At 46.4% G+C, this 11431-nt stretch overlaps 1 protein-coding gene across 1 annotated transcript; it reads left to right on the top strand.

Moving 5' to 3' along the window:
- Window positions 1-672: 672 nt before the first annotated feature.
- On the top strand, window positions 673-3968 carry LOC147580260 (C2 calcium-dependent domain-containing protein 4A-like). The gene has a single exon (XM_086710845.1). It carries the CDS (start codon window positions 2656-2658, stop codon window positions 3859-3861), a length of 1206 nt encoding a protein of 401 aa, XP_086566971.1. The 5' UTR covers window positions 673-2655; the 3' UTR covers window positions 3862-3968.
- The last annotated feature ends 7463 nt before the right edge of the window (window positions 3969-11431 follow it).

Raw genomic sequence — 11431 nt, 5'->3', positions numbered from 1 at the left:
CAATTAAGAAAGAAAATATTATGGGGCGCCTGAACGGCTCAGTTAGTTAAGGGTCCGACTCTTTTTTTTTTTTTTTTTTTTAACATTTATTTATTTATTTGAGAGAGAGAGAGAGAGCGCGCGCACGAGTGCACAGGCAGGGGAGGGGCAGAGAGAGAGGGAGACACAGAATCCGAAGCAGACTCCAGGCTCTGAGCTATCAGCCCAGAGCCCGACGTGGGACTCGAACCCATGAACCATGAGATCGTGGCCTGAGCCGAAGTCAAATGCTCAACCAACTGAGCCACTCAGGCGCCCCATTCCACTCTTGATTTCTACACAGGTCATGATCTCACGGTTCATAAGTTCGAGCCCCGTGTGGGGCTCTGCAATGACATTGCAGAACCTGCTTGGGATTCTCTCTTTCTCTCTGCCCCTCCCCCACTAGTGTTCATGCTCTCTCTCCCTCCCTCTCTCTCTCTCTGTCAAAATAAATGAACTTAAAAAACGGGGGGGGGGCACCTGGGTGGCTCAGTCAGTTAATCGTCCAACTTCAGCTTAGGTCACGATCTCGCAGTTCATGAGTTTGAGCCCCACGTGGGGCTCTGTGCTGACAGCTGGGGGCCTGGAGCCTGCTTCAGATTCTGCGTCTCCCTCTCTCTCTGCCCCTTGCCTGCTCACACTCTGTCTCTCTCTCTCTCAAAAATAAACATTAAAAACAAAAACAAAACAAAAAGGGAAAGAAAATATTAATTACTAACAAAAGGAAACATTCACTCGTCTTATCTCTAAGGATTTGGAAATAATGGTACTTATTGAAAAGCAAGGATAATGGAAAATACTTAATAGTAGACTGACTTGCTTTAAGAATTAACATTCTGGGTGTAAAGTGCGATACAATCCACACATGCACACAATGCGTGACACACAACAGACTTGGTGAATTATAATGAACTGACTGAATGGAGACGAAGAAAGAGAGAAGGAAGGAAGAAGTTAGCCAAAAGCTGGGCCTTAGGAAACAAGGTACGATTCATAGTTTCAATGACCCTAGGCAAGTCTCTTAACCTGAGCCTCAGTTTCTCATCTGGTAAACAGAAGCAATGTCCACCTCACTGGTTTGTTGTGAGAAACTGAATAATGCAGTTAGAGAGAGATGTGGTTAAAAGCACCTGACAGTCATAAGACCTGGATTGTAGATCAGGTTCAATTCCACACAATATAATTCACTCAAATATTTACTGAGCACTTATTATTTGCCTGGCATTGTATTCCAGGTGCTGGAATTGGATAAAAATTAATAAGACAGCTAGGTTTGTCTCTTGTATAGGGCAACTGGGATGGAAGCAGGCCCAGATTCCGAATCAGAGCACTTTTATTTTACCTATATTCAAAAGAGGTCCCCCCAAAGTCCCTGAGTCATGCCAGTCTTTGCCCTCAAGAAACTCATAGTCTCTTAGGGGACACAAACCTGTAAACCAAAAATTCCATAGCAGCATGCTAAACACAGCAATGGTGGTATAGAAAATATGTACGGAGGGAATAAGGAAGGGCTGAGGAACTGTAGAGGGGGAGTCCGGTAAAGGGTCCTGAAGCAGATGCTGTCGCTGAATTACGGAAAACAAACAGGAGTTCCTACAGAGAGAAAGAGAGAGAAAGGACATTTTAGATAACAGGAAGCATTACGTGCAAAGCCAAATAAATAGGAAGTTGCTAGTTCCAGGTTCTGCCATTGACTGACTTTATTTACCTTCATGGAATTTCCCCAAGTCCCTCCAGCTTCCAGTTTTCTCATATTAGAAAATGAAGTTTAGGGGAGGGGGGGGAAAGAGGCAACATAGATTTTCTGTAAGGGGCTTTCTAACTGGTACCTCCCCACTGAAGCAGAGAGAAAAGGGTAGCGTTGGAAACATCACGTGCTATTTTTAGGGTATGAGCCAGAGGCCCCATCTTTTGTGACAAAAGATGATCCCCGGTCGTCTGGAAAGTTTTGCGTAATTCACCCACTTCACCAGTATTTATGGCATTGACTGAGCCAGGCTGTATGCTAGTAAGGAGGCCACCACCCAGCAGAGGGAGACATGTAATAAGTACACGAATACCATGGAAACCATATTGGTCGGCTCATGGCGGGTGCGTGGAAGCAGTAAAATAGAAGAACCTAGGGCATGTCCCTGTGCAGGGTGACAGGATTTAGCTCCTACCAAAAAGGAACTTCCTGCTTCCTCATCCTGTTTCACCTTCTCCAACAGGCCGCTAGCATTTTCCACCACCACAAGTTCTCCCTGGGCAGGGCGACCAGGCGTCCTCTCTTCACCTGCAACCTTTTCCAGGCCTGTGTAAGGGGCTCCATGCGCGCAGAGTGGATGCAGGTACCAAGACTGACCGGAGGGTCACACCCAAGCACCCACTGCAGGGACCCCAGCAGCGGCGGGCAGGGGTGACTTGGAAGGCGGGCTGTCCCCTGGCTCCAGGGGTTGGGCTCTAGGCCGGCTGGGCGGGACTCAGGCTGCCAGTATAAGACAGGAGCGCCACTGTCCTGGCCAGAGTGCTGAAGCTGGCGCCCCAGCCAGGACCGCGAGGCAGCCGGCCCTGAACTTGCAACTCTCGACCCACAGTGACTGAAGAAGAAGGAAAGGTCTGATTTCGATTACTTCGTTTATTTAGTACCAATGAATGGAAGGCGGGCAGGTTTATGGGTGGAGGAGAGCTCGGCTTGGATTGGCCAGGGGTCGCAGGCCCGTTGGTACCCCTCGGGGGGCCCCTGGTAGCGGTCTACACTCAGCAGCTTCTCTCTCGCGCAGGAGGGCCTCCTGCCACCACTCTCAGCCTCAGCCTCGGAGGATGCGGCTCCTCGGGAGACTCCGCGCCTCCACTCCGGAGCCCGCTTTCTCCAACGTGCTCACTCCGGACCGCATCCCCGAGTTCTGCATCCCGCCGCGGCTGCCCGCGTCCTGCGCGCCCGAGTCTCCGCCTCCGGCCGCCGCTCTGCCCCGGCGCTGCGCAGCCGAGCCGGACCTGTGGCCCAGAGGAGCCGACGACAGCGCGGGGCACACGGACTGGGACCCGCGCTCGCAGGCAGCCCTATCGCTGCCGCACCTGCCCCGCGCGCTCACCGCCTACGGCTTCTGCACGCTGCTCGAGAGCCCGCACACCCGCCGCAAGGAGTCGCTCTTCCTCGGGGGCCCTGCAGCCGCCCCGCTCGTGCCCCGGGACTCGGCTCCGGCCTCCGCCCCCGCGCTCCCCGCGGGCCTCCGCCCCACCCCGGACACGCCCGCCCCGCCGCCCCGCGCTCGCCGCCTCCTGCGCGCCCCCGAACGGCTGCTGAGCCGCGCGCTGCGGGCCCGGACGAGCAGAGGCCTGGTCCGCGCCCCCTCCGTGTCCAGCGGGGACGGCGACGAGGACGAGGAGCGCGGCGCCGTCGCGGGGCCACCTTCCCAGGCCCCCTCCGCGTCCCCGCCGCAGCCGCCCTGCCCCGGCCCGCGTCCCGAGCGCCTGGAGGCCGAGGGCACCGTGGCCCTGGGCCGCGCCGGGGGCGCCCTGCGCCTGGCCGCCGAGTACAGTCGGGCCAACGGGCGGCTCCGCGTCCGGCTGCTGGGCACCGAGGGCCTGGCCGCGGGAGTCGCCGAGCCCCCCGCCGTCGGCTGCCGCGTCAGCTTTGTCCTGCGGCCGCCGGGCCAGCCGCGCTCGCAGCGCAGCGCCGTGGTCCGGCGGAGCCGCAAGGCCGCCTTCCACCAGGACGTGTGCTTGGACGGGCTCTCGGAGGAGCAGGTGCGCCGCCTGGCCGTGCGCGTCAAGGCCGAGCAGCGGGGTCGCGGCCTGGAGCGGGGCCGCCCGCTGGGCCAGGGCGAGCTGCTGCTGGGCTCCCTGCTGCTGCCCTGAGGGCGCCCGGGGCTCAGACCGCCCCCTCGGGGCGCCCTCGGACCGCTGGCAACTCGGACACCGACAGCCGCTTCGGACAAAATAAACGTTATTTATTCATTTTTCAATTTATGTTCTTGCTTTATTGACATTTTAGTTCTTAGGTATCTGTTTTTGTCACTGTTTATTGGTAGTGAAGGAAAAATTAAGGATGCTTTTCTCTGTTCATAGCTTACCGTCCTTTTTTCCTAGACCATTTTTGCATTCAAAGGCAAAAAGGTGAGCTTGTGGCTGGAAGGGAGAAAAAGGAACTATACCCAATCTGCCTTGATTATCCTCCTTGTTTTTTATGTCAATACTAAGGGTCTCTTACTGCTTTTTCAGTTACTCCTTCAGAATCATGCCCAGTGCTAAGATTCACAGAGAGTTTGACATATTTGATGTGGCATAGGTTCTTTTCGTGCACACACACATCAGAATCAGACATTCTGTAGTAAGGATATCTTGATGGGTAAAGAATTTCTTTCTTATTAAGAAAACAGGTTTCTTTTGAAAGTGAAGTCTTTAAAAAATGCTAAGGAAACGAAAAGCAAAGGAAGTGAAGGTCTTTCAAAGGAAGGTATTCCTGGCATCCCCCTCTTCCTTCTCCAGTAGGAGCCCTGGGAAATCTTGCCGGTTCAGAAAAATCTTTTCTGCCTCTGTAAACATATTGATATATGTGTGGTATTGTTTCCACCTAGCTCTGCATGTAAGTGATAGTAATTAATGCATCTACCATAGGATTTCCTAGATGAATTGGAACAAACTGTCAACTTTTTGAACACTGGATTTTAAGAGGTTTTTAAATTTCTTTTCTTTTTTTTTTTTTTTCCAACAAATAGACCTGAGTCCACTGGAAACTGATTCTATCAAGAGGATTTGCCCTTGACTATAGGCATCTATGGTGTGATAGAAAGCACAATGAGGGGATGGGGGTGGGGGATACAGATTCCAGTCTTTTTTCTGCCACTAGCCTGAACTAGGGCGGATCAGTTCGTGTTACTGGACCTCATTTCCTACATCAGTGAAATGGGGATACTAACACCTGCTTGACAGGGTTTTGTAAAAATATGTTTTAATATCGAAATAATCCTTAAATACACGTGAAATGTGGCAGCATACCTAAAAAGGCTGGAACTGTACTGGTGAACAGGTGCCCAATAACATTCCAGGAAATGGACTCTTTCACTTCTGCTGCTTTCTTTCCAATTGTTCCTCCCTGGTCGTGGAGCGGAGCCTAGCAGAATGGCTGGCTGGCTGCCTGAGACTGAGGATTTAGGGGAGCCAGGAGTGGGAATATACAGCCCTTCAGGATTCCTCTGGTAATAAGCAATAGTTTGGACTCATTCTGCATCAAAAAACCCTTCAGCACTGTTATTGCAATGAGGTTCTGGGTACAAATCATAATATACATAAAATCCTGGATTTTATATTATTTTATTTTTACTTTTTTTTTCTATTTCAGAGAAAGAGCACAAGTAGGGGAGAGGGGCAGAGGGAGAGAATGATTGAGAGAGAGAGAGAGAGAGAGAGAGAGAGAGAGAGAGAGAGAGAGAGTCTTAAGTAGGCTCCACGGTCAGTGGGGACGCCTATATGGGGCTCCATCCCTTGACCCTGGGACAATGGCCTGAGCCAAAATCAAGAGTGGGACACAACCTACTGAGCCACCCATGTGCCCCCCAAATCCTGGATTTTGAACATAATTTCAAAGTGGACAGATTAGCCCTTAGAAATCATTTGATCAAATAACTTCTGAAATTGAGAAAATACCACAAAGTCGACTTGCCTGAAGTCAAATAGCTCGTGACTGGCTCAGCTCAGATGAGAACCAAGGTGTCCTGACTTCTCCAGAGGATGGTGTACCCTTTGGCCTCTCATTCAGCAATGACAAGTTGAGCCCTTTCTCTGTGACAGACACAATACTAAGCCCAGGGGGTGCAGCTATGAAGAAGGCAGAGAAGATTCCTGTTCTCCCAGGACTCACAGTTTTAGTGGGGGTAGCCAACAATAGCCAAGTTTGGTCATTACAGATTGTGGTGACTATCATGAAGACAGTAAACTAGGGGAGGGTGAGAGAGAAGTGTCACATGGGATGCTTTCAGAGACAGAGTAGTCAGGAAAGTTCTCCCGAAGATTCGAGGAAGGAATCCTACACAAGAGAAACCTAATCTATACAAATAACCACTTAATGTGTCCAAAGGACCCCTTAATACATCCAAGCCAGAATTCTTGATTTTCTTCTCCCAAATCTCCTCCTCCCCTCGTCTTCCTTATTTCAATAAATGGTACCACTATTACTTCTTTTATGCAAGCTGAGAACCTAGAATCATCCTTAACTTCTCTCTTTCACATTCCATTTTTCTTGATGTAAATATCTCCTCCTTAGAGTATCCTTCGCTGGCCATCCTCAAAAAACATCACTGTTGTAATTACTGCTTTATTATTCTTCATAGCACCTATCACTACCTGACATTCTATTATGCCCTTATTTTGTTGTTGTTTGTTTACTTTTCCTCCACCAGAAAGTATGATTTTATTTAAAAAATGTGTTTATTCATTGCTTTATTCACATAAAAAATGTGTTTATTCATTGCTTTATTTCCGGTGCATGCCGCAGAGTCCAGCATATGGTAGACTCTCAATAAATATTGATTGAGTGTTGAAAAAATATAGAAAGAGGTGGAAGAGAGAAATTCAGTACAGGAGGAGCATGAGTATAGGAGAGAGAGAAGCAGCAGCCAATGAGATAGGGGAAGACCAGAGAAGTGTGGAGTCATGGAAGCCAAGAAAGCATTCCAAGAAGGAGGAGATGTTCACCCCACTGAAAACCTGTAAGGAAATCCTGTAAGAACTTACATTTTCCTGTAAGAAAAATGAGAACTGAGAAATGCCCATGGCATTGGCGAGATGAAGGTCAATAGTGAACTTGACAAGAGCAGTTCTATGACAGTAGTCATAACAGGAACTAGACTACAATGTGCATCCCGCTTGCCTTCCCCACTCCCAGAAGCTGCCACAAGGTCACGGCCCTGAGAGACTGACATGGTGCTGAGACCATCTGGACCATGCATGTGACTGAGCCGCATTAAGGCCTCTGTAGAAACCTTAAGATTTGGGGGTGGGGTGGAGATCTCGTCATGTGGCACCCAAGGTAAACCTCAGATGTAAGGATGTGAGTTCTTTGCTTATTACACTTGCTGCCTGTCCACTCCCCTTCCCACCAAAAAACAACAAAAACAAACAAACAAACAAACAAAACAGGAGCTGGACTAGAATGGGTTAAAATGTGAATGGAAGGTGAGAAAGTACACACAGAAAGTTTTAGAAAAGGGGGAAGAGAGAAAAGGGCTAGAACTGGAAGAGAATACAGAGTTGAAGATTTATTTTGTTTTAATATGAAAGAATCCAACACATGTTTGGGATATCCAGAATAGAGAGAGAGATGTTGATAGTGATGAGAAAGAAAATCAAGAAGAACTTTAGGAACAGAGTCTTCAGAAAAGCGAGAGGGGATCCAGGACATATGTGGGTGGAAGCAGTGATCGAGAACTCACATGCCTGATCCATATCTTGTCCCATATCTCTACTCTGCCATCCACAGCAACATTCCATCCTGAGGCAGGTCACACACCAGGTCTCAGGATGTTGGCCAGGAACAGCAGGGACCACGCCATAATTTCTCAGTAGAGTCCAGACTGGAGAAAACGCATTGTTTCTACAGGTACTCCCGTAGAACTGAGGAAGAACTGGGGCCAGAAGGCCCCAGAAAACTTCTCTCTATATTCGATTGGCCCAAATTGGGTTGCAATTCCAATTTTGAACCACTCCCTGCAAGGGGGAGACTGGATTGACTTAGGGAAATAGGGCTTCTCTCTGTAGCTGAGTGTGAGGTCAGCGTCTGCTGAGGCGGGTGCTTCTTCCTGTTAGGAAGTAAGAAAGGGGAAATGGGTGCGGTGGGAGAAAGAGCAGAACGTCTGAGGCCGGAAAGAACTAGCTTCAAATCTAGGCTCTGCTACTGGGTAATTGTGTGATGTTGGGGCAAATGCTTAACATCTTTATGTCTCAGTTTTGTCCTTTTGAAACTATTGGATGTGAAGATGGCAAGGGTTAAATGGGATAATTGCATTTAGTTATAGCAAGATTCATATTAACAGGGATAAGCACCCTTTTGTTTTTTTAATGTTTTTTAATGTTTGTTTATTTTTGAGAGAGCGATAGATAGAGCCGGGAGGGGGAGGGGCAGATAGAGGGAGACACAGAATCTGAAGCGGGCTCCAGGCTCTGAGCTGTCAGCACAGAGACGGATGTGGGGCTCGAACTCACAAACCTGACCTGAGCTAAAGTAGGATGCTCATTCGACAGAGCCACCCAGGTGCCCTGCACTCTTTTGTTTTTAAATACAAGTTGAACATCGCTTCTTCTGTTCATTGTAAATGAGTATAATTTTGCTGAATGGGCTGGTGCGCATCTGTGTTTCCAGTCTTAAGTCCGTACAAAGGGCAGTCTACTGGGAACATACCTGGGTGACTGCACTAAATGAAATAAACACAAAGAATTACACATTTCCATTCCACTGGTTGTATATTTCAGACTCCATCTGCCATGTTCCAGAGAAAAGAACAACAGCTCAGCTGATGTGTGCTAAAATCTCACCATTACTATGAGGAGTTTTTCATCCTTTTTGAATAGCAAGGCCTTGATCAGATACTCTTAGATGACCAGACACTTGTATTTATCCTAAAGGGGAGAATCTGCATTTTATTTTATTTGGCAAAAAAGAATACGATTTATTTTCCAGGTTGGTAACGGCTCCTGATTTAAAAAAGAACCGATGTCTCCTGACTCTGTCACCATGAGATGGTGCCTCGTTTGTCTAAACTGTCCACGCAGCTCTGCGAATCTTCATCTCTTTCTCCTCCTGGTCACATAGACCAGAGCCACCATATCTCCCTCCTTTTACTCAGTCTGCTCTATACTGCTCTCTTCACCACTATCATTTTTTCTTAATTTTTAAATAATGTGGGGGATACAGAACAGTCGCGAAAGCAGTAAAAAGAATTCCCATATTTCAACCAGATTCTCTAAATATTTGTTTATTTCATTACTATCCTATTATCTATCTATCTGTCATCTCTTTTTCCTGAAATATTTGGGAATAAGTTGCAGACATGTGCTCTTTTATTCCTGAATATTTGTGTACTTCCTGAAAATAAAGTTATTCTCTTCCACAGTTCCCATACAAAAATCAAGGAGTTGATATTGATTCAATACTCTCAGGTCATCTGCAGAACCTATTCAGGTTTTTCTAACTGGCCGATAATATTTGGGGAAAATCCTGGATCACAATTTGTATTCAATCGGTGTATCTCTTGAATCTTCCTTAATCTCAAGCTTTCCTGATCTTGACATTTTCTATAAGGTCATAAACTTATTTGTCTGGAACTTTCCTGTGATTATATTCAGGTTATGCATTTCTTGAATAAATAAAACAGAAGTGATACATCTTCTCAACGCACCATATTAGAGACACGTATCAATTTGTCTCATTGCTTGTGATATTAACTTTGATTACTTGGTTAGAGTGATGCTGTTTACCAGATTTCCTTACTGTAAAGATTATTGTTTTCCTTGTTGCATTTAACAAATCTCTTATGAGAGATACTTTGAGACTATGTAAATATCCTATCTCTCAATATTCTTGTACTTCATAGATTTTAGCATTCATGGATGATTCTTGCCTGAAACATTTATTACTACAGAGATTGACAAATGGCAATTTTAGAATTTCATCTTTTTTTTTTACATTTGTTAGTTGACATTTTAACTTTGCCTTTTCCCTAATTTATTTACATATTCATTTCTTATTTATATCTGTATGGACCCATGGGTTTTTTTATTCAATGGGTTATAACCCATTGCAATTATTTATTTTGGTTCCACGTTTGATCTCTGGGAGCCCCTTCAAGCTGGCTCTTATGTCCTTCATTGAACACTTACTTATTTTCTGAATCTAAAATTTGTTCCAGGGTCATCTTGTACTTCTGATACCCTAGTTCTGGAACCAACAATTTCTCGATTGTTGGTTGATTTCTTGATTTCTTATATTGATTGATGGTACTTAGAAACCAAAATCTGAGTGCTAAGTTTGTCCGTGGCTACTGGGATGGCATTGCTTCTAAACTCTAGAATACATACACACACTTTCTCTATTACATCTATGTTTGCACATCTATGTTTTTAAAAATGAATTTAGGGGCACCTGGGTGGCTCAGGTGGTTAAGTGTCCAACTCTTGGTTTCAGCTAAGGTCATGGTCTCGTGATTTCATGGATTCGGACCCCACATCAGGCTCTGCACTGGCAGCATGGAGCCTCCTTGGGATTCTCTCTCTCCCTCTCTCTCTGCTTCACCTCCACTCGCACTGCCTCTGTTTCTCTCAAAAAAAAAAAACCTTAAAAAAATAAAAAATGAATTTAAACTGAACCTTCATCGGATTTAATTTCCTAATACTCTGCTTTCACCATATACAAAATCTTTCCATATCTATACCTTACCCAAAATTCTTAGTGTTTTAAGATTGTTTTTAAGTTTATTTATACATACAGAGAGAGGGAGAGAGAGAAAGAGCACATACGCATAGGGAGAGGGGCAGAGAGAGAGGAGAGAGAGAATCCCAAGCAGGCTCTGCCCTGTGTTGTTAATGTGGAGCCCAATGCAGAGCTCGAACCCATGAACCGTGAGATGGTGACCTGAGCTGAAACCAAAAGTCAGACGCTTCACCGGCTGAGCCACCCAGGTATCCCTGCATTAAGATTTAAGATGTACTGTAGTTTGTCCCAAACTCAAGTCCTCTAGCCCTCACCCCCAGAATGTCCCTTCCCTGGTATTTCTCTGCATAAAGAGAGTATCCACTCGCTGTACCATGAATATGTCTCTGTATGGTACCCTGAACAGATTTGTACTGTTTGAATTCTTCATCGTTGAGCATAAAATGAAACTGTCTAAAATATCAGTAACAAGACATTGAACTTGTAGACTGGCCCCAAGAAATGATTAATCAATAAGGAAAGTATTTGATGTAAATAGCTTATACACAAGAGCAGACAGCTGGGGAGTAGAGGCAATCATATGAGAAGTTTTCTCCTGATTGGAAAAAGCTAGTCTTAAAGAAAACACACTAGAAAAACTTGGAGTTTGTAAAGCTGTGACACCCTTGCTAGAGCTGCAATCTCTTTGCTATGCCTGGAGCATTTGAAAGGGCTGCAAGGCACACTTGGCTCTTGGCAAAGTATGCCAATGATACCCAGCATCCTACTCTGGGCCTCCAGTCACCCATTTGTCCACATCAAGTTCCCTCAGGTGGTGAGTGAAGCACTCCCTCTAACAATCTTCCTCTTCCCCTGCAGCCCCCTAAGTGTTTATTTCCTGCCATCCTATGAATGGATCCAGGAAAGAGAGGCCAGGAACAGACAGAAGAAAGTAAATATTAGAAGATAAGCTGAGGTATGTTAAAAATGTTAAGAGTTTATTTGAGCAAAAATCATTTCCAACCA

This window comes from Puma concolor, chromosome B3 (assembly GCF_028749965.1).
Source record: "Puma concolor isolate L17-30 chromosome B3, mPumCon1.1.hap2, whole genome shotgun sequence".
NCBI lineage: Eukaryota > Metazoa > Chordata > Mammalia > Carnivora > Felidae > Puma > Puma concolor.
This window is presented reverse-complemented; position numbering and strand designations above follow the sequence as displayed.